At 46.8% G+C, this 27,908-nt stretch overlaps 6 protein-coding genes across 6 annotated transcripts; 2 read left to right on the plus strand and 4 right to left on the minus strand.

Annotated features, from left to right (window-relative positions):
• Nucleotides 1–151: 151 nt before the first annotated feature.
• On the minus strand, nt 152–4,110 carry F4812DRAFT_452075 (uncharacterized protein; the record flags this gene model as incomplete). The annotated part of the gene is made up of 4 exons (XM_047936293.1): nt 152–2,727; nt 2,783–3,104; nt 3,155–3,716; nt 3,770–4,110. 4 exons carry the CDS (start codon nt 4,108–4,110, stop codon nt 152–154), a joined length of 3,801 nt encoding a protein of 1,266 aa, XP_047788519.1.
• A 3,498-nt stretch (nt 4,111–7,608) lies between these two features.
• F4812DRAFT_452076 (glycosyltransferase family 2 protein) lies at nt 7,609–10,341 on the plus strand (the record flags this gene model as incomplete). The annotated part of the gene is made up of 2 exons (XM_047936294.1): nt 7,609–9,569; nt 9,633–10,341. The coding sequence occupies 2 exons, from the start codon at nt 7,609–7,611 to the stop codon at nt 10,339–10,341; spliced, it is 2,670 nt and encodes an 889-aa protein (XP_047788520.1).
• A 1,437-nt stretch (nt 10,342–11,778) lies between these two features.
• On the minus strand, nt 11,779–15,059 carry F4812DRAFT_436286 (Sec1-like protein). The gene is made up of 5 exons (XM_047934836.1): nt 14,516–15,059; nt 14,222–14,435; nt 13,765–14,150; nt 12,862–13,708; nt 11,779–12,782 (listed from the first exon to the last, which is right to left on the minus strand). The coding sequence occupies exons 1-5, from the start codon at nt 14,556–14,558 to the stop codon at nt 12,128–12,130; spliced, it is 2,145 nt and encodes a 714-aa protein (XP_047788521.1). The 5' UTR covers nt 14,559–15,059; the 3' UTR covers nt 11,779–12,127.
• Nucleotides 15,060–19,472: 4,413 nt separating this feature from the next.
• F4812DRAFT_452078 (uncharacterized protein) lies at nt 19,473–22,461 on the plus strand (the record flags this gene model as incomplete). The annotated part of the gene is made up of 2 exons (XM_047936295.1): nt 19,473–19,553; nt 19,642–22,461. The coding sequence occupies 2 exons, from the start codon at nt 19,473–19,475 to the stop codon at nt 22,459–22,461; spliced, it is 2,901 nt and encodes a 966-aa protein (XP_047788522.1).
• Nucleotides 22,462–23,132: 671 nt separating this feature from the next.
• F4812DRAFT_436292 (flavoprotein-domain-containing protein) lies at nt 23,133–24,928 on the minus strand. The gene is made up of 2 exons (XM_047934837.1): nt 23,872–24,928; nt 23,133–23,720 (listed from the first exon to the last, which is right to left on the minus strand). The coding sequence occupies exons 1-2, from the start codon at nt 24,257–24,259 to the stop codon at nt 23,509–23,511; spliced, it is 600 nt and encodes a 199-aa protein (XP_047788523.1). The 5' UTR covers nt 24,260–24,928; the 3' UTR covers nt 23,133–23,508.
• Nucleotides 24,929–25,157: 229 nt separating this feature from the next.
• Nucleotides 25,158–26,613, minus strand: F4812DRAFT_436293 (uncharacterized protein). Its single transcript, XM_047934838.1, has one exon. The coding sequence runs from the start codon at nt 26,226–26,228 to the stop codon at nt 25,254–25,256; it is 975 nt and encodes a 324-aa protein (XP_047788524.1). The 5' UTR covers nt 26,229–26,613; the 3' UTR covers nt 25,158–25,253.
• Between the last annotated feature and the right edge of the window lie 1,295 nt (nt 26,614–27,908).

Genomic DNA, 27,908 nt, shown 5'->3' on the forward strand with positions numbered 1-27,908 from the left:
GGTCCGTTGATGGAAGGTAGAAGGGTTATATACACGCGTACCTAGCTATACGTTAGGTACTGAAAGTATCATTAAGACAGGTTGTTTAATTAGACTCGTCCGGTAGGATTGCCCCAATATTAGAGCTCCGAGGGGCGAGAACGTGAGGAATTTATCGTATTAGACGATGGATGAACTTCTTGATTTTTAGCCTGAGTGATCGCTTCGGCGGTATGTCGGGTATGTCTGGCGACATCAGCGACTGTCGGAATGCGGGCTCCGAATGATGTCCCGGCTGCTCTTCCGAAACAGGGGTTTGCATCCCTTGCGCCCCGAGCACTGGCACGGATAAATTTTGACCTGAGTGTTCTGCGAGCGTCTCGTCAATACTAGACCCATGGATACTGGACCCGTGAAAGTGGCGTTGAGATGGGGGTTGTAAAGACAGTCTCCCCTGTGCATTTCTATCGCTTTCGTTGTCCTGATTGGGACTTCGCTGAAACGACCGTCTTGATGATGCCGATAGCTGCCTAATTGCGGTGTCCATACTCCTCCGTAAATCCTCGGTAGGAAATCCTGACTCCGAAAACCCATCTAAAAGCTCTTCCCAAAACTCTACTCTTGTGTTCTTTATCGTGCCCCCGCGAGACGTGAGGAGGCAGGTTAACTTATACAGCTCCCAGTGCTGTCGCCTATAATGTTCGTATGCCTGGAACCAGTTCGGAGCTCTCAGCGCATTCCTTGCACAAAAGTGATCAAGGGGTGTCATTCCCATGGAATCCAGCAAATTCGCAGAAGCCCCCTTATCCAGGAGTAATTTCACCGCTCGGAATGGTCCTACGTGTAAAAGCGTACTCTTGACGTTCTGCCTGCGGTAGACGGTAGGAATGCTGATATAAGGCTCCTGCCCATGATCCAGCAGGAGCTCGATCAGGTCAATATGACGAGACCTTAGAAGCGGATTCAGGTCATCGTCGACTGGTCTATATTGGCCGTCGCCTCGGAGCATCTTCATGGCACAGAGGCCGAATGCCATCGGATCCTTATGCGGGGTAAACCCGTTCTCTAACAGTAGCTTGACCGTTTGCTTTACTTCTTCGTCCTTTGGATCGGCTGCTGACCTAATAATGCAGCTCAATAATTGATGCTTAGAATTTCGCAAAACGTTAGGATCGTCGTGGAGGGATTCGACCAAGTATAAGCGAAGCCCAGTAGAGGCAGCGTATTCAAGTGTTGTCTCTATCTTCAAGTCGGATTCCGCGTATATTTTCTTGTAAACTGTTTGCGAAACGCTGCCGAGGAATACTTTCATACTACGCCCACTGACATGTTCAGCGGCACGTGCGTAGGTCCCGTTGATGAGGGCTTGCTTAACTTGCATCCGAGTAGACGGGATCGTCATAAGGTGGATGTGGTTGAGGAACGGATCGTCCTTAGTCTCGTACATGAGAAAGTAGCATTTGGCTAGGAAATTATTGCCATTTTCGATTGTAATTCTTGCTAGGTTCCCGAGCACTCGCTGCTTAAATTTTGGGTCAGTTACGAAGTCTTCTACGGTCTGGTGAAGAACTTGGACGTAGTTGCCATTGATTCCTTTAACAACTTCAATCAGTCCGCCACAATACTTCCTTGACTCTTCCATTGCAAGCGACTCAACAACAGTGCTATTGTTTATCTCGCGTACCCTTGTCAAAACATCACGACCTTCTCTGATAGTCTTGCAGTCTGAACAGAAAACGGCGCAAAGAAATGTTACGGGTTCCAAAGAATCTTTAGATCGAACGGCAACTTCGAGCATGGCGTATGCTTTCCATCTATACGCCCGCGGGATTCGTTCGATAATCTCGGCATAGTAAGCGTTGAGCTCGACCGGGAAAGACTCTAGTAACTTTTCTAAATCATCCTTGTCCAATGTACTAGACCTCGTAGCGTGGGCAAGGTCTTTGACCACAAACTTTACCCATAGGAAAACGCCCCTCGAACGAGCCACGATGTCTGGGACTAAATCCTCGAGTATGACAGATGATAGGCTTTCTTCTCTGATAGATCCAAGACAGTAATCCCTGATATCTTCTTGCGTGAAATCTTGGATCTGGAACCCGGCACAATCTTTGAACGCATTCATGAATATTTGCCAAGGTCGGCTAGAAAAACAGATTTTAATCTGTTTCGTGTGCGTAGGGGGAATCTCGACTAGTTCCAAGAGGAATCGGCATATAAACTCCAATCTTCCATCATATTCGTCAAGTGCGTCCAGGAACAAGCAAAGATGCAACGGTATCTCGTCTTGTCGTATTATATTATTGAACCCCTTTTGAAGAACGGGCAATGTCCACATCCTCGGGTGTAAAGATTCTTGAGGGTCGAATAAGGATTGAAGAAACTTTACAAGCCGTGGATTTTTCGAGATGATTTGGGATAGTACATTTCTCAGGAGGCCTTCGAAGGACTTTTGCACCGAGGTTCCGCGATAGTGAAAAAAGAAAGACACGATGATATAGCTGCTTTCTCCTCTCCAGTCCGATAACAGATCCGCGGTACGCTGGTCTCCACATATAAACTTCATCAAGGTTGATTTTCCTGAACCGGGCTTCCCGTTGATCCAGAAGAGACCATCCCCGCTCTGAAGCCATTCGCTAAAGCCGGGGTCTGGTTGGTCGTAGATCCAGTCAAATGTGTCCTCAAATTTCTCTTCGATTTCTTCAAATCGACGATCTCCTTCGGGTACATAGAGCGAGCTCAGAATAGCTAGTTAGGTATAAGCCAATAGCCATCTTTTATAATGAAATAGCGATTTACTTACCTTCATGGCTAGGTTTCCGACCTGATCTTAACTCCGGTCTCGTTACCTTTTGGATTATGCTTGATTCGAGTACGAGAGTTTCCGTATCGCTCATATCGGACGGAGATGAGTCTCTGGAGAAGAGGACCTGCACCAATTTCTGTACTACTACCGAGTAGTTCGGATCATTCTGGGAAAACTTAACCATATTTGAATGGTCTTCGTTAATCGGGTATACAGCATCTGACCGCGTTGTTGCTCCGTATAACCCGCGTGTGGCAGAATCTGGCGTCACTAATATCTCGCTGGGTCCTGTCCTTGACCATTTACCATTCGAGTCTAGCTACAAAGAGTCAACATGTAAACGCCTAAAAAAGTATCAAGTATTCTTACGGCGACAGTTGGCGACTTCTTTGTTTCGTAGCACCAGTAGAGTAAGGCATCTTGAAGGTACGATATACCGCTAAACTGTTTATCTAACTGTCGAAGGTATTCGGACTGAACTGAAAGGTCCTCGACAAGTTGCACGTTGGCTTGGCCTTCCACGACTGCCATGAGGTGGGATTGCTCCATGCCCAGATTAGGAACGCCGAAAAACACAGCTCCTCTTATCGCCTGGCGAATTGGGTCATCACGGTCAATCTTATTCGCCAGTGATACGAATGCCTGCTTCAAGACAATTCCTCCTAAGCTATGAGCGAGGAAAACGAGAGGCTTGCATGTTGGTAACGTCCAACCGTTAGCCTTGAGTTGATTGATTAATCCCAGGGCAAGATCGAATATGGTCTGGAAAGACAAGCTCTCGACGAGAGTGGTATCATAGCCATATAGAATAGGCCGTACATTCCGTAATGACTGCGGCAAAGCATCACGAATCCACATGAATGACTTCGAGCGCCCTTTCGGCTGCCAAGAGCCGAAAGGATGGCTCGCAAGCCCTGATATCGCAATGCAACTAAGATAATGAGCTGTTAAATTTGAGATATATAAATTATATGAAAGCCTTACTCAGCATCGTGAACGTCTGGATCATATAAGGGTGTTAGGCCACGAAAGTGGGCATCCAAAACTAAATCGTCGCGTAGATTATCAGCCGTAATGCACCACTCATCACCCCGCTTCGTGACATTGGGATTATCGCCATTTTCGAGCACGCCCTTCACACCGGCGGTATCATCGAACATCAAGGTTGCCACTTTGCTAGGGAGCCATGGGTCAACGGAGCGGGCCAGAGAGAAAATCTGAATGGCCGAAGTCTCAAGAACCAGAGCCGTGCTTAGTACCCGTAAAGCGTCCAACCTGTCGAAGTCGAGGGGTAATTGCCGCAATCTGAACACCGTACGATCCATATCGACCCGAGGAACAGAGACATGCTGTTGTTGTTGTTGACTAAGGGGGAGGCGCGTGAGACTGGGGTTCGGAGCCCCTCTTAAGGGCGGAGAACCAATGCAGTCAGATATCGTGCCAGTGAGATGCACGTGAGATACCGGCGGACCAATTGATCATAAAAAAAGAAAAAATCGCTAAGGTACTATTCGTCCCAGTTGAGTAGTTGGGGGCCAGAAGGAGCTGAAAAAATAAGACGAATCCTAGGCCTAGCCAGGTTTGCAAGGGTAGCGAATAAAGATATCGTTGGGCTAGAAGAGCCAGCTCGCCATTTCTGGATGAGGAATCAGCCGAGGGCTATTTTCTAATTTGGTCGCATCGGATATGGCACCTACTCAGCCCCCATTACAGCCTGCCATTGAGGTTTTCTATTCCCCAGGGTCTTATTCTGGAAAGGGTATTTGCTGAATAGAACTTGTAATAGGACGGTTTCTGGCCGAAGTTCTGCTGTAATATAGCATTGAAGACACTGCTTTCGTAGGTTATGTACAATAAATATAAAAAACGGTGTTCGTCTCAACTAGCAATACTTTTTTGTTTGAGTCTGTAAAGTGGCATCAAAACAACTCTAACCAGCCCAAAGTGTTAGGTTTGAGTTTCCCATTATATCCTACATGTTTAATACCTAGTTGAAAGTTGTTAACTAGAGATAGTTAACCCATATGGCTATTCTTAGAGGGAGCATGCTTCATGTATAGCCTATCTTGAAAATATGGGGAAGTTTCGGGCATGTGTTGTCGTAGAGCACTTTCTATCTGTGGAACGTAACCCGATATTCCGTCTACTTGCCTTAGATATAAGTTAGCAAAAAATATGTGTATAGGAGGCAAGTAGACATATAGCTGGATGGATTTGCCCCATACCGCGGTTACATATAATTCGCTTCCGAACTATCTTCGAAATTGGATGACTATGTGTTACAGCGTAGTATGGACAAACAATTAGCAAGGTATCATTGCACGACTTGTTGCTAGGTATTCCGGTAAAAGCTTCGATTTCCAATAGCAGCAGTATTGAATCACTCGAATTTGCGACAACATTACCTGGAGATATTTATTCAGCCTAACCATATTGACATCAGATTACACAACTCGTCCAGGATCGTTGATAATAAAACCGTGAGGCTGTACTGGCGGAGGACTTATAACAGAACCGACCATAGAAAATAACTGGGGATGTAGGATTGTGTGCATATGGTTAATGCGTCAACCAACGATTGGATTGCTGCGCAAACAAAACTGCCTTGGCCGCCTTGGGTTAGGTACACGAGAACAGCTGGCAATCTAGACTCATGTTGAAAAGATAGTAAGCGACCAACTAGGTACCCGCTCTGCCGTTCTTCCGCTTCAGCGCTCCAGGTTCTTATTGGGTGGCTTTTCTTGCGAAGTATCGTGAGCTACACAACATGAGCATGTCGGCATGTGCATACCCGCGATGTTCGAAGCTGTAGCCACACTCGGCGATATTACGCACTGTATATGGTGAAGTCCGGTTTGAATGCTTGCTTTGTCAACCTAAGGAACATCATCGGTATATTAAACGTGTGGCTTAGACGAAGACGAACTCTCTCCTCTTTTCTCTCGTCGAGTATTCGCAGATATTCTACTGCCTAGCGAGAAACAAGCATTTGTTCGTCGTCATCCTAGCCGTAGTCGTCAGCTCGATTGTGGCTGAAAGAAGATTACCAACTTTTCCAACTCGATCAGTTTCTATTTTTGTTTGTGCAGCAAGATCCTGGAGTGGAGAACCTAGGCTGGCTTGGCTTTTTTTATTTTTTTTTTTTATTTTTTTATCCTTTTCCCTTTACGCGACATTGCCTTGCGCATATCTGCAGCTTTCTTATCCGTTGGTTCTTAATGGCTTATTTTTCTTATCCGACAACTATTATCTCTTATTCAATAAGTCAAGTTCAGCTTAAAATTTACCGAGGATTATCAAACCATTACGTCTTAAATGTATAAGATAATGATACCTTATTAATGAAGGAACTTGAGGATGAGACCAAAGAGCAAACGACGTCACGGGCAGAAGTGGGGCGGTATCAGATGGCCCACGGCTGCACGGGTGCTGGTCGACCAGGGGTAGGGGTAGGCAGGTAGGGAGGGGAAAAAAGGTTAGTGTTTGTTTGGCACCCTTGTACCTTTTGTACCCCTCGTCCCTTCTAATTCGTATTGTTGCACCGCAGTACTGGTTCTTCGACAAGGCAGCTGCAAGGTTTTAATGCGTTGTTAGCGGCCTGCAATTCGTTGCTTCGCCCGCTTTTGTTGATCTGAAACGGGATACCTGCCCTTAAGTTACTTGAGTCCTTGATGATAGGTACAATACAATACTTAGGTAGGCACTAGTTCGGGTACCTACTTAAGGTAAGTACCTAGTTACCCAGGTAATCCTTCCCTCGACTTGTCGTTGCCCCGTCTCTGCCCCATCGCTGCCCTGTCGACGTTGTCGCAAATCTTCTGTTTTTTTGGTGAAACTCGACGGAAAACCCAAATTCTCTTCCCCAATTTCAACCTTTCTCTTTGTAGATCTTCAAGCGCAATCAAACCTCTCGAGTCCCCTCACTCAAACCCCCCTCGAGTCCCCTCGTTCCTCTCTCCTACCTAGGCTAAGGAGACAAATAAGCATTCTTCGGTGATCTTTCAAACATCCTTTAGTCTCCGTCGTCTGCATGCATCTCCAGTAACTCGGATACATTTTACTGGACTTGTCGCAAAGTTTGTTGACAAAGTTCCGCGAAAAAATAATTAATTATCGAAACGGGTGCTTCATACCCGGTAAAGCCCACTCGCAAATATCTCGATTCAGGGTTAAGGATCGTTCAAATCTACCGAAGAGTCAGGACGAGTCTCCATTCAGACCCTAATCCGAGCCCATTCCACGTACGTACCACCACATTAGCATATTAGTACATTCCATTCACTAATTACCTACCTAGGTTGGAAGTCTCTCTCATTACCATCGCAATTACGTATAGCCGAGTCTCGTTCGCTTCTGTCGCAACCCCTTACGACTTAACCGCTTGAAGTGCCCACCCTCCCGTGTGGGAATAACACACAAACCATGTCGTATAATCGCTTAGGTATGTATCATGAATTAACTTTCCCTCAACCTACTTTTGGAATTCTTCCCTTTTTACCTTTTTTTGCCTCCCTTTCACTGCCACTGCCGCTCAGCTGGGCTGTTCAACCACGGCCTTTTGGTATACAATCATTGTTTTCCTACATTCATTTTAGCAACATCAATACACTGTTGTGTATGGAACATATACTGGTCTACTGCTGCTTTGTTCTACCAAGTCATAAGTGACGCAGACTTTTGTGACGCAGGCGGCACATAGCAGAAAGCACTGTACCTATCTGTACTCCGACACATGTATTAATTACAACCTACATGGTAAAATTTGAACCACTACCTTTCTAACAACACCATTTTTTTCAGACGACGATTACTACGATCCTACTATGGAAAACCACAGAATAGGTCGTACACCCTCGCCGGGTCATCCTCTGCAGCATGGGTATCAGCTCGACGATGTACCTTATGGCCACCACCCGGCGGCTGCCAGTAATCTTGACATGCCTGTTGGCCCAGGAAGATACACACCGAGCGATAATCTCCCGTTGAATGCGGCGCACTCAGTCGACAGCTTTTCTCAAGGTCCCTATAGCCAGAGCGGGCATCCTTCTGAATTCTCCGTCAACCCTGAGCAACATCATGATGCGTATTATAGCCAACCTTACGATCCGCAACCGACCTCGACGCCGTTCGCCGACCAGCATGGATATGATTACGATGACCAACACCCGATGTTAGCCCAGAATGATCCTTACACGCAAGCTCAACCACAAGAGCCGTATGCCGACGACCCACATCGTCAGCAGCAGCAGCAAGGTGGAGGAATCAAGCGATGGAAAACAGTAAAGCAGGTGCTATTGTACCGGGGTAACTTGGTTCTCGACTGTCCGGTACCCCCTAAACTACTAAACCAACTCCCCCACGGCGAGCGTGACGAATTTACCCATATGCGATATTCCGCCGCTACTTGTGACCCGAACGATTTTTATAATGAGAATTTCACCTTGCGTCAGAAGCTCTTCAGCAAACCGCGCCATACTGAGCTTTTCATTGTCATTACCATGTACAATGAAGACGATATTCTCTTTGCGCGGACCATGATAGGTGTTCTGAAAAATATCGAGTACATGTGTAATCGAAAAGAAAGCAAGACGTGGGGCCCGGACGCTTGGAAGAAAATAGTGGTATGTGTGGTAAGTGACGGGCGTGCCAAGATCAATCCCCGGACAAGGGCGCTTCTTTCCGGTATGGGTGTATATCAAGAAGGTATTGCGAAGCAGCAAGTCAACGGAAAGGATGTTACTGCGCATATTTACGAATACACAACGCAAGTTGGTATGCAAATCAAGAACGACGTGGTGCAGCTCATCCCCAAGAAGCAGCCCGTACAAATGCTATTTTGCTTGAAGGAAAAGAACCAGAAGAAGATCAATTCGCACAGATGGTTCTTCCAGGCGTTTGGCCGAGTCTTGGATCCCAACATCTGCGTACTAATCGACGCGGGTACTAAGCCAGGCAGCAATTCCATTTACCATCTCTGGAAGGCGTTCGACCTGGAGCCCATGTGCGCCGGAGCTTGTGGTGAGATCAAGGCGATGTTGGGGAGAGGTGGAAAGGAATTGATCAATCCACTCGTTGCGACCCAAAATTTCGAATACAAGATGAGCAATATCCTCGATAAGCCTCTAGAATCGGCGTTTGGCTTCATCTCTGTTTTACCTGGTGCCTTCTCGGCCTATCGTTACGTCGCTTTGCAGAATGATAAGAATGGATTGGGGCCGCTGGAAAAATACTTCAAGGGGGAAACGCTCCACGGCGCCGGTGCTGGTGTTTTCACCGCCAACATGTATCTGGCCGAAGATCGTATCCTCTGTTTTGAACTGGTTACCAAGCGCAACTGCCACTGGATCTTGCAATATGTCAAGTCGGCAACAGGAGAAACGGATGTTCCTGACTCTGTAACCGAACTCATTCTACAGCGCCGACGTTGGCTAAACGGTTCCTTTTTCGCCGCTATTTACGCCATCGCACACTTCTACCAGTTTTTCCGTTCGGACCACTCCATTCTTCGTAAGCTGATGTTCTTCCTGGAATTCGGCTTCCAGACCTTCAATATGATCTTCGCCTGGTTTGCTATTGGCAATTTCTTCCTAGTTTTTAAGATATTGACGACAAGTCTTGGAGATCCTACATTGCTAGGTACCGTCGGTGAGATTCTTGGTGTTGTTTTCGAATGGTTTTACGGTATCTCTTTAATGGCCTGCTTCGTTCTCTCTATGGGTAATCGCCCATCCGGTTCCGGCAAGCTATACACGGCTATGGTTATTTTCTGGTGTGTGATCATGATGTAAGTCTACCAGTGTTGTTTTCCTAATGTTTTCCTAACACAACTTGCTAATCGGATACACAGATACCTCACATTTGCCGCCGTTTTCATCACTGTCAGAGCGGTTCAAGCCGAAGTAGCAGATGGTTTCAATATCAGCGACTTATTTAAGAATAAGCTTTTCTATTCGCTCATTGTGTCTATGCTATCGACTTATGGGCTCTGGCTTATCGCCTCGCTTATAATGTTCGACCCGTGGCACATGGTTACCTCCTTCATTCAGTATCTTCTACTAACGCCGACCTACGTCAACGTTCTAAACGTCTATGCGTTCTGTAACACACACGATATATCATGGGGTACTAAGGGAGACGATAAGGCCGAGGAACTTCCCACAGTCGATACTAAGGACGGTAAGGGTAAGACCGACTTACCTGACGAAGGAGACTTGAATGCCCAGTACGAGAGAGAATTAGCAGTCTTCGGCCAGAAGCATGTAGTGATCCAGAAGCCGCCGAACGATGCCCAAAAGGCTGAGGCTCAGATGGATTACTACCGTTGGATCCGTTCGTTGGTCGTACTTATCTGGATGGTCACGAATTTCGGTCTCGTGGCTCTAGTGCTCAGCACTGCTGGTCTTGAGAGGCTGACCCCCGACAAACAAGAGCAAAGCCAAAACGAACGCTCAACGCTGTATATGACGATTATCCTCTGGAGTGTAGCTGGCCTCTCCGCTTTTAAATTCATTGGAGCTCTCTGGTTCCTCATCGTCCGCATGTTCAGGGGTGTTTAGGAAGCTTCTATTCCAAACAGGTCCCAGTCAATCATCATTCGTATTCTATGGTCGCCAAATGTTTAGAGGACTATCGTCTTCTCAATACGAGTTGTTTCCTCAGTCTTGCTTTTCTATCCGATTTTCAGAATATCCTTGCGATTTATGCGATGGCTACGAGGTTGTTGCGGATATTTCTTACGTCGCTATCGTCTCTATCACCGTATATTATTCGACAGATTCTTCGGCGACTTGACGACGGTAGGGGTAGGGCTGGGGGCGTTGTTTTTCCGCCCGTTCGTCTTGCTGACGGTTATGGATAACATCTTGCGGGAGCACTACCTTGTTCTTCCCATCGACCTCGCGCTACTTTGGGCAATTTTCATACTACCGTTAGCATTCAGTTTTGATTGCTATCTCTGGTTATTCGACGTCACCGCTTTTCTTAAACGCATCTTGGACGATCCTCGACCACTGGCGGCATTGATCGAGGCGGCATCGATCGAAATCCAGCTTCCAGTACTTAGAAGATTGATTTGGGTCTCCTTCTATTTGTTATTTCGTCTTCGGGTTGCACATCTCTAAAGCTCCTTAGTACCTGGTTTTATTCGCGATTTGCCCGTTTACTCGAGGAATGGTCGGATTTATGTTGTAAAATTATACCCAATCCATCAAATTCATGATGACATTCAGAGGCCGGGCTACGAGGTAGCGGGGGTATTCTCTCGTGGATCAATTCTGATCCGGTTGGGGGGCGAGAAGATTACATGTACAGCGAAAACCCCAGATGAATGGATAATGACATTTTGAGCTGGCATCATCAGATCACGATATACTCTTTATGCCCCTTATAGAACGAAGAGGCGCTTGTTATTTCTCAAGGGTTGGAGTCACTGGTGATAATTTAACGAAACATGTGTTTGTATTATCCTTAAGCTACGACCGAGCCGTCCTTGATGGATAATGGGCTGGCTAGTTTGGATTACTAGGTACCTAGGTATGTAAATAGTGTCGCGCCCCTTGGTTGGATTAGGGAGATGGTGAGGGAAGGGGAGGTTAGCATCAATTGGCGCAGAGGAGTCTCTTAATTCTATTGAGCTGTGTAAGAGTAGCATGACGCTGCAATGAACGGATTATTCTTTACATAAACGCCTTTTTACGTTGACACAGGCTCTTCAATGTTTCATGTGCAAGCATATCTATAAGTGATGCAGTGTAAAGGATTGAATTAGAAACGCTTGTAACAACTAGCAATTGCTATGACCTGAGTTTATGCCCGAAATACTTGCTCCTTAAAGTGCCCGGGGAGATACTTTTGCCGAAACTATTGCGTATCTGTTATTAATTCGTTGTGCTAGGTAAGGACGTTTCTGCATGATATCAATCTTTAGAGTTTCTAAGTGATATAATTTGCGCAAGGACTTTATTATAAGTAGAAGGGGATGTTTATGCTCGCTCATACGTGTCTGTTCGAAATTATCCGAGACGGGACGATATAAGCCTCTCGAATGCCAACTCGAAGCAAGGCTAGGCACCTAGGTAGCGAGGTGTCAGAAGATACATCACAATAAAAGCGAAAGTTAACTTGTTTTGACTCTTGCCGACGTAAACAGCTTACAGATTACACTGTTGAATGATACAAATACAGATACAGATACAGATACACGGATCCAGCAATATCGGACAAACTTCGGGCTACAAGCGACAACAAGTTGAGGCTGTATTTCTTGTATTTATTAATTCGTCTACCCCTTTTTTTTTTTTCGGGATCCCCGTATCCTGGGACCTCTTCTATCCTGAGTACATACTACGGGACCTCGCGTCCTAGTCTTTCCAGTTCTTCCTTGATGAACTCGTGGGCGTTTAGGAGCTCCGTGCTACCGTACACGACTCTCTTCTTGGCGCGGCCGCCCTCGCCTGTCCGTTGCACCCACTCCTGTAAGTTACCGTACTCGTCCATGCTGCCGCCGCCAACCGTAAAAACGACGGCCTCTGTGTACCCTTGTCGACGTTGCCCGAAGCTGGCACCAGTTCCAGGACCTTGAACTCCCGGACCGCTAGGCAGGGATCCAGGCGTGCTCCCTGCTGCGCCTGATCGCATTGCGCTTGGCGGGGGCATGCTACCTCGTGCATTTGCGCTTCGTGGGTCGAAGTACAGGTAATTTTCGGTCTTGGCTATAGCGGATGTTGAGGCAGCTTGGGGGTCCATGATCGACTCGACGATTTTGGTAATAGTTAGATCGCGATTAGCTGGTAGGAAGTTTTTGATGCCACCTATTAGGGAGTCAAAGTTGGAAGCAAGATTTGTCGGGACGCCAACACCGGTCTCTTTTAATCGGTCAGTTAAGCGGCTCGAGAGAGAAGAAAAGCGGCCGAACAGATCAGTCGAGCCGGACTGCGCAGCTGAGGGCTGAGATGGACCGATAGTTGTCAATTGGGTCATTTTCGTTGTGGCCCGAACCCTAGAAATCGATGTTAGCTCACGTACAGAAAAGGAAGAAAATTGATCACCGAGGATGAGCGTAGGGGGCTGGAACTTACTGTCGGATATAGGCAAGACAAGTAGTGTCTACTCCTGCTGCCGTGAGAGCTTCCTCGAATTGGGTCCAATCTGCTCGGCTGACTTCCTGTTCTGTACTCAAGAACCAGATTATGAACAAGCGGAGCTTGTCCAGAGGATCTTTGCCCTTGTCGTTATCCTTGATAACCTCCAATATTTGGGCTTTAGTTTGCTTCATGACATTTTCCTCCATCTGAAAATAATTATCGAGTTGGCGGTCTTTTATACCCCTTAAAACCGAAGCAAGGATGTTCATGTGCATATCTAACACAGCTTTCCGCTCCCTCAACTCTGGCAGTAATGTTATCGCTGCTTTCAGATGCTGAGCACTCGCGCTAGTGTCGTTTTGCAAATCTTCTATAGATGATGCGCCCGTCTTTTTGGTAATCTCTTGCGCATCTTCTTTGTACCGCATCAATTCGGCATCGATATCCTCTGCGACTTGGGGGAAGGGTACACCGGAGTTCTTCTCCCAGAAAAAATCTGTAGCGGTCAGGTCGTAAGCCTTTTTCGTCACCCCCTTCGCTGGATTATCTTCGTCTATAGGCGTCTCGATAGTGATCCTGTTGAGCTTCATGTTAAGAACGTCATGTACGAGCGACTGGTAAGTCCAGGAATGCGAGAGCATAGGGTTTAAATCAACATTCCGATCAAGAATGATAAGAACAGGGCGAGAAGCGGCGGTGCCTGCAGACGAGGCGGGACGGGTATTAGAAGAGAAAAGGTTGTCTTTAGAGTTGAGAATATGATCGCGAAGCTTTCGATCAAGCTTGCCGGCAATCATCTCCGCAGCAGCGCCTTTAGGACATCGTATAACTGGAATAACCCCTGGGATGTTCAGTTAGCCTGGGAATAATCAGGCGCTATTACCCAAAATATCGTACCCATAGTCACAGCAACGCTGAATAAACCACTGACTATCCTGTCAACGACATGATCTAATTCCTCGTCTTTGGTTTTTGCGCTATTCAATGCCCAATACGTGTGCTCCTTCTGCATCCCTAAGCTGAATAGATCTGGTTCCGCGACAATGAAATTAAGGTATTGGTCGAATAGTTGAGCAATGTGTTCCGCGGTGCCTGCAGCTGCGGTTTGCGATGCGAAGTCCTCAAGGAGGGGGCGGGGGATGGAGGAGAGGAAGTTGATATAGGCGGGGGAGTAGAGGCCTTTTTGTAGATCGCTCGTTATGTCTTCTAAGTTCTTCGGGCTCGGCTCGACGAGGTAGATGACGGGAACGTCGGGGATAGGATGCCGAGACGCGGCTATATGCCTGGGTGAACGCCGTAGGTTAACAAGTGATACGATAGCAAGCAACCTATTTGATCCGTAGGGGTTTATTACATGTGCATGGTGACGCCCATGGATCGCAAATCGTTTACTCTCATGACGCTGCTGATGACGTCGCGACCAAGGTCGTCGAAGACGAGGACTTTCCACACGGGCTCTCCATTAGCGGTTAATATAGAACCGGACGGGGCTAGACCGTTGGCATGCGACTCGTCTTCATCTTTTTGGTCGATAGCCTCGTTCAGGTTGAGGATCTTCTTTAACGATGCTAATGATGAAGGTTAGCTAGCCAAGTTCGGACAGCTAAAGAGAGAGGGAGGGAGGGAGATCTCTATGTTAGAGACGGACCAATTTGACGATCGCGTAGCGAATTCCCTTTAACTCCCGCCATAAGGTCAACAATATGTTGGGTACCTAGCTATGAAGTATCTCGGGAAAGTGTGTTTTATTCACAGCAGGGTTTGCGCCGTGTTGCTATGTTTGACGCTTGCGCAGTGTCGCAGAAGAGGATGTACTACTTATCGGCGTCTTCCAATTCATGCATGTATGTACATAAGCCTTAAGATATGTAGAGGAAGATGTGTGTGAATGTGGATGTGTATGAGTACGCAAGTGTAAGCGGAATGAAGCAATTGTAAAGAGTGTCGTGTACTTCGCCGCTTAACTTATGGAATATGCCAAGATATTATTCTTCCAAGTCGTCACTCGTATTTAGCTTTAGGGCGCTTCGTCCAGTTTATAGCATGTAAATAGGTATTACCAGGTCTCAAAGATTCAATGTTATTAGAAGCCTGTATTGAACTTGGAAGAGATTGGTGTTAATGTTGAGATGGATGTAGGTACCTAGGTAGGTAACTTTGACATCGAGGTTATTGAATTATAGAGAAGAACCTTGGAAGCTTAGATCCCACTGTAGGTAGGTAAGGTACGTATCTAGGTAACAAATGACACGACTTCCAATCCAAGTGTACTTCGTACCGGGTACTGTGGTACTATTTTTTGATTGGACGCATTGATCATTTCAATGTTCTTGTACCTTAAGCCACTAGCGCTAGCTTTTAGCGTAATAGATATCTCTACGAGGTAGGTATTGTATTATACAAATAATTCTAAGAGCTAGAGAGACCTGTACCTAACATAATGGTTTTTATTAGATGGTCTTAATACCACTATAAGAACAATGTCGGTGTAGTTAAGTTAGTATAGAGCCTTGCATCAGAACTGTCAGTTTGGTTAATAATAAATTAGGTATTGTACGTGGTGGCTGAGAAAGCACTTAGTACATTACGCTAATACCTATTGTGTACTATATAGTAAGAAGTACCTTATATAGTTACACCAAGTCTTGTTTTAACTTGTACCTAATTGTATTGCACTTAGTGGACCTAATCTGATGGTCACATATAAAATACGTATTGTACTTTAGAGGTAACTACATGATACAGGTACCTAAACTTAGGGTTACATAAGATACACCACATAGCCGGGATTATCAATGTAGCATTACCTCTCTATTGATTCCAGCAGTGAAACAAGGAAGCCGACATACCAAATATACCTTACCTCTAGCCCCCCCCAAAGGGCCATAGGCGGAAAGTCTCAGCTCCACTTTGGGCGGCTTTTTCTTTCCCCTTTGCTCGCGCGGCCCCCCAAAAAGCTTGCGACGCCAACTTTCCTTCTCTATCCTTTTCCCGCCCCGTCACGTCTCGTTTTTTTTTTCTTTCACAATTTCCACCATTGTCTCTTGTCTATCATCAACTTGCCATCACTTCATTGTGCTTCATTGCAGCTCTGATATTAAGCTTAATTCTCTTCTAATCCAAGAGTAAATAATCCCATAGAGAGGGCTTTTTTTCCCCCTGGTTAGTTGCCCATATACTTCAAAAAAATACTTGTACCGGTCGCGCGCGGTCGCTCGCTCTCGCTTCGTCAACTCGATCACTCAGGCTAGCAATCAACAAAAAAAAACTCTTCTTCCGTCCACTCATTCAGAACATTTTGAGATAGACTTGTTTCCTTCCTCCCATCTAAGTCCCAGAGGATATTTGATATCGTAAAATTATATCTCTCAATAATGGGAGCATGAGGAGCAGGCCGTTTTCTTCATAAGAAGAAGCAGTAGCATACATCAGCAGAAGGAGGTGGATTTCAATCGTTTGATCAGGAAATAAACTTAAGACTAAAGGGTATGATAATAACATCAACTCCCCCTTTCCCTCTTTTCCCTTTTCCTTTTCATTGTTTTGTTTTGTTTTGTTTTTTTATCCCTTCCGAGAGCCTTTTCAGCACGATTATCTACACAAATTTATGAAGACATGTTTGTATATGTGTGTGCGCCCCTGGTTGATTACTCTATTATGGGTTTTCTCCGCCCATACCCGAACTCCGATTCTTGCAGCAGTATATTTGCATTTCGGTAGTAGGAAGCTTGGGTTGGCAGCCAACAGCAGGATTTTTTTTATAAAGAAAAACGGAGAGAATGGACACATCTTCACAATGAATTACAGCAGAGCATCCGAGGGATACTACTTGAACATTAAGAGTTCTAGTGATCAGTCCAAATCATCTAACAAAGTAACTCCTAAATTCCCATATTGCAAAGGGACGGAGAGTGAAAGAGGCTTAAAAGCTCAAGGGAGACGTAGTCTCCCTGAAAATACCCTAATTTTTGAATATGAACGTCTAGCAGCATATCGGATCGTTCTGGTCTCGAATTGCTGTTAGGCTATTCATCAGTCAATTAATGGTCCCTCGATTCTATAGGGGATAGGGGACTGCTTTAAACCGGCAGATCCACCAAAGGTTTGGACAGACAGTTAGCGAAAAGCACATAGTGCGATACTCATCAGTTCGAATTCAACTCTAGATATCGAGCAGCATGATTTCCAGCTATGCAGATTCGACTTATAATCACAAGTTATCCGATTCCCTCTAGAGATTCCGGCAAGCTAAACCATGTTGTGGCTGTATCTTGTTTTGTTGTCAAAATAGGGCATGAGCCTCTATAATGGAAAGCTCAAAGCCCAAAGCCCTGGAGTCGAACTTATAGACGACCATCTCTGGTTATAACGTCAACGCCGATCTGATGGTTATCCTGGGATCTCTCTCCGGCCTATGATTTTGGAACGACGATGACCGGTAGTGACCCGTCATCGTCCCCGCGATCCCTCCGTTCAAATGCCTGCCTCCAATAATTTTTTTCTTTCCTAGTTTCCCATTCAGTATTGTTTCTTTCCGCATTCTCCCAATCCAAGTTACTGCTTCTCACCTGTGCAACCATTTTTCTCACTTTTGATTTTCCTAAGAGCCAACACTGATTTGTCTCTTTGCAGGTGGCTTTGATCTGCGGTCAACCCATACCTGTTCCGGCATTAACACAACCTGCAAGCCACCCCGGGTATTTTGTGATTTCACTACATCGACACCTCAACCTTGAGCCACAGCAAGGATCACATCTTGATCACATCACCAACCACACCCAATTCACGACTGTTTTCTCGTTAGGAGACCAACTTCCTCGTTCGTGGTATTGGCTGTGATGCTGTAATCTTATGATTGAGATACCATATTAGTTGTCAACAATACTGGTAAGTAAACATGTCGATTATTGCCTTTTTTTTTTTTTTTTTTTTTTTCTCATTCGTTCTTCGTTCTTGGAGCTCCGTTATTTGATAAATGCACGCCCTTGGGTCCCTGTCGATTTTTACCCCAATAGGGGCTTGTTGGCCCCACTGTACTCATTGTTGGTTTGGTTACTAACATTAACCCCTTTGTCATAGATCACGTGCCTGCTGTGTCTTCATAAAGTCACGTGCCTCTGCTCATCTCCCTATCACGTGCACCTTCGAAGGACTACTTGGTGTAGACAGTCCATCATGGCTGGTAATCCCGGCGCTTGGGCACCACACGCATATGGTGCTAACAGCCTCAAAGCCGATCAGGGTCCCATCCACTTAGACTCACTCGATGCTTTCCATACATCGGAAGCCAATAATATCGCTCACGGCCATGTTTATCCTGGGCATCAGGGGCATCAGGAGCATCCCGGCCATCCCGTCAACCAGTTCGAACTCCAAGGTCAGTTCCAGGGAACCAACTTGCAAAGTCATGGACGATATTATGGGAACCCCCAGGGGTTTGCCAGCCCAAATACAAATGGAGGTGTTCTCCACGGCCATGGCCATAATCAATTCGAGCACCCATATGATAGCCCTTTCAGTGTTAACGCTGGATATGAACATGGATTTGCGAATAGAGAATCCCATGGTCAGTTCGTAACTGAACAGCCGAGCCGGACACACGGCCATACACCAAGCACTTTTAGTTCCCAGCAATGGCAAGGAGCTCCGATGCAACAGTTTCAATCGGAGTTCGACATAAATCCCATGAACTATGGTCATCGTAATGGTGAACAACCTTATCACACCCAACCACAACCTCAAGCGCAGCTACAGCCGCAGCTACAGCCGCAGCCTCAGCAACATATCGGCCCTTATCCAGGAAATAACCTCTTTAATCAGGACCTTTTTAGTGCTCGAAATGTGCATTCAAATTTCGAGAACCCGCAAGCTCAACCTAGCTTTCAGTCGTATCAAGGCTATCAAGGTCATCAAGGTCATCAAGGCGATCATGGCCATCAAACTGGAGGTGCAACTCTTGCCCAATTTTTGCCCGGCCCAGGTGCAGGTATTCAAAAAAAGCCTGATCAAATTTATGGGCATCCTCAACAGGTGCAAGGCATCCTGCCGACTCCCCAGGAAGCCCCAGAAGAGAGCACCCAGGCAACGCCGATTGCGGGGTCTGCACCTACGGGGCAGCAGCCCACTCTTGTGCCCGATAACTCTTGGGTAAATCCCGACGGGTGTCCATTCCTTCTAGTAAAGAATCCCCCATCAACAAATTTAGGCAGACTTTGTGATGTAAAACCACGACCCACGGAAAAGGAAAAAGAAAAGCCGTACGTCGCAAAGCATGATACGCACGCATTTCGACTTTTACCAAACCGTCAGGGTCGACTTCCGTGCGAAATTCAGGCCGAGATCGACGCACTAACCAAAGAACATGCCGATGCACGCCAATTAGAAAAGGACAATATCCAAAATCAAATAAACCAATTGCGAAACGAACCTCTTCTCGTTTCAGGTTTCAAAGGTAAGCATGAATTCCTTGTCGGATTAGAGATTTTGACATCATTCCCTTTATTTATTTAACGTGCAAAGCTGATGTCTTTTTTTTGGTAGAAGCCACACCCACATCTAATCAACCAGTCAAAGTTAAACCAGGCTCGAAACGTCAAGCTTCCAATATGGATTCTGCTTCGAAGCTTGGAAGCTTAGAGGAGACACAAGAGCAGGAAGATAGCGCGACAGATGTTGCAGCGCGTATGGTATGTTGTTTTCAATGCCTCAAATTAATGTTTATATCTTTGTATAGTTGTCGCTTTATTTCCAGCCTTGAAACTCATGCAGATCTAGATCAAATCATCCGGCCGGCCAAGCGATGCCCTTAAAGCCATAGAGTACGATGTCATCAATATCCTCTGGCGAGATCCCAAACATCCCGAATTCTCCGAGAAATCTGTCATAGAGAAGGTCCATACTTTCGGCGATTATATTTTAGAGATGTTGTATAAGAGCAAAGACCTTAAGAGCAAGCTCGACGACGCGAAAAAGAATGAGCCAGCTAAAGTGGAACCACTCAAAGCTGATCTGGACAACACGCATGACTCGATACGTACTGGCATTGAGGCTGCTCTCAAGTTTGGTGATCCATTCACCATTACCCAAATTGGTATAAACATTAGATTTCTGGGCAACCTCTTCATCCAACTTCGAACTTTTCTGGCCGCCGAAGACTGCAATGGCCGCCTCCCAAAAGCTATATTAAAGCTACTTTCACTATTTGTTACAGTGGAGATTGACTTCTTGAAGGAGAGGATTAAGTTTGACCGCGTCCGCCAGAAATTCAAGGACAACCTTGATGAAGAATCCACCCATTACATAGATTTGATCTTCGAAAACGCCAAGAAGCGTTCTGCATTGAAAACAGACGAGGCTCGGGAAGCTCGTGAGGATGCTAAAAAGATTGATGATAACAAGAAGGCCAGTCAAGGATCTTCCAAGAAATCATCTTCGGGCACTAAGGATACTGTTTCAGCTCCGCCCAAGGCACTCCCTTCCAAAAATGATGCTTTGTTGAAAAAGAACAGCGCGGAGATTAAAAGGCCTATTGACTATTCTAGCCTGAGTTCGGCCAGAAAGCTTCCTAGCACAACTACGAAAGCGAGTCCCTCCCTTTCTACTTCTAAGAGACCTGGCGATGATGGTGTCGATTCAAGAGTATCAAAGAAACTTGCCGTTGAGAACGCAGCCGGTGCTCCGTCAACTGCTAAGACACCGTCTACCGCAACTCCTGCGGCTCCCGCGACTTCCACGATTCCTACGACTTCACCGGGCGCACCAGTGAACACGCTACCTCGTTCTAGGCCTAGTGGCTCAATGTTACCTGGCAGGCTACGGCAGGCTGCTAAGGTACAACCGAAGAAGCCAGCTCCCCGACAACCTGCCTCTTCGACAATTGGTGGCCTCCTCGCCGAGATCAATTCGGAAGAGAAACCTAAGCAAGCTAAAGAGCCAGAGAGAGCCCCCGAAACCCCGGAGGAGACCGAGCGTAGGCTACGTAAGGAAGCGCGGCGGAAGCTGCATGTGACTTGGAAACCAGACGATGAGCTCACTGAGATCCGATTCTTGGAGCACGATACGGCCGAGGATAAAGGACGCGATGATAGCATGCTGCGAGATGCCCGAGATAACCGTTCTGAAGGTCAAGCACTGAGAGCGTCAATCCAACGTGAAAAGCAAGGTGTAGCCGAAGAGGATGACGAAACCCGGGAGAAAGCAAAGGATCTTACTCTGAAGAACTGGTACGAACCTGTCCCTTATTCGGATGAAAAGAGCCAGATATCTCAAAAGCGGCGAGAGGAGATGTTTACTTCTAGAGGTGGCATGCGTCCAGTCGAGTCCAGGCAAAGTAAGGTTATGCAAGAGTACGAAAACCGAGAGTTGATGTCCATTTACACAAGCTTCACGGAAATTCCCGAGACGCCTAGATCGCCAACCGGTAGGGTCGCGGAGGTCATAGCACAACCTAAAATTCAAACTCTGCCATCAGAGCCACACCGATGGAACGAATCTCTGTCAGCGACTAGCAGTAAACACGCGGAGATTCAGCATCGTTGGTCTGACTACATGAATTATGGACGCGAGGCAGCACGAATCAATGCTCTCTACAGGATGAATCGTCTGAATAGTTCGATGAATCCTCCTAACGCGGTGCCTACTTACAGTGGGCGAGACGACGCAGCGGAGGTGCTTGCCTTGCTACAATCCGACAAGGTGAAGAATTATGTAGATCCAGATCCATTCGACCCGGCGTACCCCAAGACTCATCGTCGACACGATTATGGAGGTCCTAAAGTCCAAGCAGATGTCGACGCTTTGGAGGACACGTTCGCAAAGTTTATGAGCAATCAAGCGCCCCTTAACCAGCCCCCCGTGCATCAGGCGTACACTAGCCAGCAATATCAACAGCCGGCTCAGTTGCAACAGTTTGCGACACAACAGACCCAAGTGCAGCAGCAACTTCCACCAGAGTACCTAGACGCTCTGCAGAAGATCAACGCTCTCAGTACCGCGCAAGCTTTCCAGCCAAGCGTTCAGCCTGCGCAGCCTGCTGTAGCCCCTTCGCCTCAGATGAACCAGCAGTCTTTCTTTGCTGCATTAGGTCAACTGTCAGGGCCATCACTTCAACCAGCTCAACCAGCTCAGCCAGCCAATTCTTTGCAAGGGCTACAGGGCATTCTAGATGCACTCAAGACGGCCTCAGCACCTGCGTTTCCTCAACCCCAAATCAATACTAATGTTGGCAATGACGCTACTTCCCATAGCAGTTCTCAGAACTATTGGTCAGACTGGTCCCAGAACCAGATGCAACCTCAAATTCAACCTCAAATGCAATCTCAGACCAGTCAGGGATACGCTGGCTACGGCCAACCCCAGCATAACCAAGGGTCGACCGCGCCGGGTCAGCACGATAGCAACGAGCGGGGCAATCGCAGAGATTTCCGAGGCAATAGGGAACAGAAGAGCATCAACCGCTCGCTCATCGGCACAAAACCGTGCTCGTTCTGGGCGAAGGGCCAGTGTGCTAAAGGCAGCAATTGTACGTTCCGGCATGATCCAAATGATCTTCAGAGCCAGAACCAGAACCAGGAGTCACCTCACACATACTACTAAAGTAGCTCCGCACGTTTCTTCATCATTGTACAAAATTTGCATCGCAGGGAGTTCACTCATGTTGTTAGCCTTGCTTAGCCTTGCTTTTGAGTTACTACCTTTTTTTTCTCGTTCCCTTTTGACCAGGTGGAAATGACATAAAATTCAGCATTCTGACCTCATTAGGTCACATATTCGACAGAGATGTTATACGAAACGGGTATTACGAAGGACGAGATGATCACCAGGAGGGAAAATGTATAATAGTTACCCCGAGCTTTTGCAATCCTTGCCGATGGATACATGTAGGCCTTGCCCATCCATCTCGATAATATTTTCCGAGAGGGCTTGTGTCTTTTCCATCTTTGATGCTCACTTGTAATGATAGTTATTTTGGAACCGAAAAAAAAAAAAACATAATTGGGGGTTCACCCCCGTGTTGATATTGAGTTTCGTACAATAGCAAGTACACTAATAATACGTATTAAAAAAGAAGCACGCCTTGTTTGGTTTACCTAACCTAACGCCTTGTTCCTTGCCTTACGTGTAGCCCATCCGCATTACCTAGGTATACTACTTCGTGAAAATTCACAAGTCTGTTTTCTTTTTCTTTTCTTTTCTTTTCTTTTTTTAAGGGTTACGAATTAGCAGAAGCGCTCATTCACTCATTCAAGCCGAGCCTATCTTCGATAACGGCAACGATATCCTTCCATTCCATCATAGCGCCGTCTCCCACGTCGCCGCACGCAAGCGTCTTCTGCTGTGGCCGTAGGACCTCGAACCAGCCACCTTCGCCGTTGTCAGCGGCGGCGGCTTCATCGCTTTGAACCTGCTCTTCTACCGCGTGGCCTTCCTCCGCGGTGGCAGTGGTCTGCTGCGCTTTGCGACTGTTTCGATTGACGCCCCATTCTTCTTCCAGCACGCGCAGCGATTTCGCTGTGACGGGGTGTCGCCACATGGCCGTGTTCATGGCGCTGGGGACGGCGCGTTAGCACAGTAGAGTTTAAGTCATGATTGCAGCGACGATCCGCTGGTGTATATAGTTCTTGGGAGTAGGCCGAGGAGTACTTACGGCGCGACAATGATATGCTTCTTCTCTCTCCTCCTTCTATCTCCGTTGAGGAGAGGCTGGTCGCCGTTGGCGAGGAGCAGGTCACTGTCAAGTTCGCCCCACGCATCCCAAGCGCGCACAACGCTCGTTAAGATACCGTCGGCAAAGCCGCCTACGATCTTGGCCATGGTGTTTGCGCTCAGGGGGGCGATGACGAGGAGGTCGGCCCCTTTTCTTCCGGGTCAGTTTACATTAGAGGTACGTAGCATATTTCTTAAGTGAGCGAGTCAAAAGAAAAAGTAAAGCTGCAACGTAGATGGAAACAAAAAAAGGGGGGGAAGGGAAAAGGGGGAAAAGGGAAGTGGTTGAGAAATGCTTACATCGCCGTAGCTCGATATGGAGAATTGCATCGCCGCGCTTCCACGGCTCGCGCCACTCGTCGGCATCTACGTAGACGCCATCGACGCAAGGCATAGACAGCAGCGACGACACGGTGGGTTGCTCATGGGACTGGCCCGCGAGGAAGCGCGAGGCGGCCGGCGTCAGCAGCACGCGGATGCTCAGCTCCTTGTCGCTGTTTTTCCGTTGCAGATGCCGCTGTGCTAGGGACTCGATAATCAAGGGCAGCTTGATGGTGGCGACGGATCCGGAGGCCGCTAGCAGGAGGTGGACTTTGTTGTCCCGTAGCGAGCCGGTTAAGCTCGCGAGGGAGTTCTTGCGCCGCCGCTCGTGGTGCGCGTCGTGCTGAGAGGAGATGGCTTGGAGCATGTCTTCTTCTCGTGCCTTTACTTTCTCTCTCTCTCTGTCTCAAGCAATTTTATCACGCGTTATATTCAGTAGAGAAAATATATAATATATGATGACGGTGTATTGAGCCAATTGGGAACTTAGTTTAGGTCTAAGGACGATATGTCAGACTCGATTTACAACGGGATCAAGGTTTAGCTAAATATGAATAAAACATCGAGACGTCAAGACGATGATAGGCAAGCTCCGAAGACGAGATCGGAGCTTCATGACCAGGTCTTTGTTAGGTAAGCCAGCACAAGCCAAAAACAATCACAGGCGAGGCGTCAGCTTGGTATTCCGAGGAATCTCCTTTGTAAGTGTAAATTGTAATATTATACCCTCTTGTAGGTATTGTTTTCCTAGCTAGGGAGCTCTATGCGGTTCGCGCTGAACTTACACCCCGGATCTTGGACCAGCCCACTTGGACTGCTGCGGCGTCATGCCACCGGGGTACCCGGTAAACAGGTAGGTTAGGTACTTGTGTAGTAGGTATCGAGAAAAGGAATCCGATGGTAAGGAAGAAAACATGAGAGAGAAAAAAACTTACGTTTCTTCTAAAGGAGTTGTGGCGGCTGCTTTTAGGGGGATTAGTTTGTCATATGATGGATTTACGAAAAAGGTTATTGTATTAATCGCATGACGGCAGATTGCGGGGTTTTAATCAGCATTCGGATTCTTCTGTACCTACTATCGTACTACCTAGGTACTTAGCATTGTACTGTACAAGTACTTGATGAGGTGCAGGTGGGGCATGCGATCGAGACATGATTGGCCTCCTAGTTGCAAAGTCAAAAAAAGCCCCACAACACCGGCGTCTTCCGGATCTCAAAGCTAAGAATCGGCCCCACTACCTTATTCCCTCCGTCCCCCCTTTTCCGTACCTTTCCCCGTGCCAACCCCCCTTAAACACCTGACCACCTGCTAAAGTACCCTCCCCCGTTTCCTTTCGGATATTCCTCGCATACGACTGTGCTCACGTGCGGTACAGCATCAAGTGCTTCTCCGTCGCCGGAGTACGTAAAAGCTGTCGTGCTCGCCTGGTCTGGGACCAACGGACCCAGGGGGCACTCTCGTCATCCTCTTCTTCCGTTGACATCGGCGCCGCTGGCGTGCGCTGGGGGGTAGACGAGTAATTGGTGTGAACCCAGGGGCAGTCTTCGTCGCTCAGGTCCTTGTGAAATGCCTTCCTGGATACCTTCCGGACTTTCTTCTGGGGTTCTTTTTCGGACTTCTTGGATCTCTTGTGGTTCGTGCACTTGTCTGGGCCACGGTCGTCAGGCTTGTTGTCTGCTTCCTTCTCCGTGTCCGTCGACTCGTCGTCCCTGGCCCGCTTTACGCCCTTTCCCTCAATCAGTCGGTTGATCATGGACTCCTTGAGATCTGCTGTCATTCGCGCGTAGCGCGGGTCGGGATCATCAACCGGGTGCGTCTTGGTCCACACGTCAATTGCGGTGGCCAGCTTTCCCTGCTGTTTATCCTTCTCCGCCTCGGAACGGCCCCGGATATGCGTGATCTGGTTGTAAAACTTGCGGGCGCGGATAAGGGTCTTCAGAAGATGGGGGAATCGGCCGTCAGGTACGATTTCGGTCCAGTCGTGCTCTTTGCAGGCTGACTCGAGGATTTCGTCAGTAGAGAGGCAGCTTCTGTTGTTGTTGTCGTTGAAAATCAGACGGTTTTGACGGAAAGCACCGGCAATGATGTTGGCGTCGTCCATGATAGCGGCTAGTACAGCGTCGACCTTATGTTCCTCGAGGGTAGGAGCCGGCGCCTCAATAGCCCATTTAACTCGGACCCAGTCTTGCTTAACGTTGAAGATCTTGTATCCGTCCGGGAAGACGAATCCATCGCGAGGAAGAATATCTTCTAATTTGGTATCGTACCAATTAGGTAGCGGCTCCCAAGGAGCATGAGGTTTTCCTGGTTCCATATTGGATTTGGTGTATTGCATACGCGAAAGTCGTGGTAGTTGTCGTAGTTGTAGGGATACCGGTGACGTGATTGTTTTTGTGAAAAAGAAATCGTTGGTTTTGATCAAGTTCCCAAAATTTATAAGTTACGCGACTAGGTAGAAGTCAAAAGGATAGTGCGATTTCACTGCGTTGGTACGCGGATGAGAAGAAAAGTTTTTCTTCAAGGACCAAGCATTGTAAGGAAAGAAGGAAAGAACGGAACCGGAACTCATTTTCAACAATTACGTTGCTTTCTACTCACCATATGGACAAACCGTGCACGAGCAATATCTTTTAGAGTACTTCAGAAGTTAAGGAAGGTGTGACCTTATCAGGAGGTCCGGTAGTCTCCATTTATTCCGTTTGGCTTCGGCAGATAGCTCCGTACCTACCTAGGTAGGTAGGTATCTCTCATTTACGTTGATTGTTCATATCTCTCTCTTGCCTTCTCAAGTTACCGGTTATCTAGTACATGCTTACAACTCTGATGGAAAGAACTGTGGTTAAGATACCAATCGCTACGATAACAAGGGCATAGGCAGTGACTCTGCTCTTTGTACATTGACTCAATGTTAATTGATTGTTGGTAGATGCTGTTATTTAGTGTAGCTAAGATCGTCTGGTGACGTTATTCAAATTGTGTCCGCCTTACCAAGAAAAGTCTGCCTTGGGGAGTGTGGATCCTTAAGTTTTACTCAGAGATTAAGGCTAGCCCTGTTAAATATGATCTTGTAACGAGGGCTGTCAGTATTCAGAGTACAGGATTGTATTTCTGGTTTCCTTTCTTTTCCCCCTTTTCTGTAACTTCAGGTTTCAAGGAGGTCTTTCGGTGTGGACTCGGAAACTAGATACGAGGCAAGAAGTAAACCGAATATACACTCCAATTGTTTGTGTAGAGTCTTCGAAAATGTCCACCTAACCGATTTTCTCAGTAAAGCCTTCATAAGAGTGAGCGACAATATCAAGTAGCTGATATGAAAACTTATTTCCCGGCTTGGGCGTTCCGGGCTCTGAGGATTCATATAGAGTATTGCCTTCACGATATTGCCGGCCTTACATATCATAAATTGACGTTAGGAATAGTGATAGGTATATAGGATACGAAATACCTACCATGTGGCCGAGTTGTTTCCTACGGCAATCTTACGAAAGGAGAGTCTTGTACTCAAATTGATGACGGTCGCGGGTTTCCTTAAGTTACCTAGAATGTTACTATTATAATGTTCGCTATTTTGAGAATAGAATTAATATCTCTCGATGGTATATGGTTGCAACGAAGTCTTGCGGTATATCGTAGTAATCCAGTGACGCCTAGCCTTCTATCCTCTTACGAGAGGGCTCGTTACCCTTTATATAGACAGTAAAGTCCTATTCAATCTCGTTCAAATAATATAGACCCATAGATACTTCTAGTATGAATGTAAATAGGTATATACACTCATGTGGGAAGTAGGAGCTTTGGTTAATATTATGGGAATATTAAGTTCAGCTTTTAGGACTATACGTCAGCGCATTTCGACCGCTCTGGACCGCAACTAATGGATCTACCTATAAGCATACAAACTAATTATACATAAGAGACTTATAAACTAACATAGATTCAAGATAATTGAAACACCGCTATCTGTTTAAATAACTCCTTTCACTTTTCTCAGATCGTTACTTACTTCTTTCCCCTT

Source organism: Daldinia caldariorum (genome assembly GCF_022478825.1).
Source record: "Daldinia caldariorum strain CBS 122874 unplaced genomic scaffold F4812scaffold_13, whole genome shotgun sequence".
NCBI lineage: Eukaryota > Fungi > Ascomycota > Sordariomycetes > Xylariales > Hypoxylaceae > Daldinia > Daldinia caldariorum.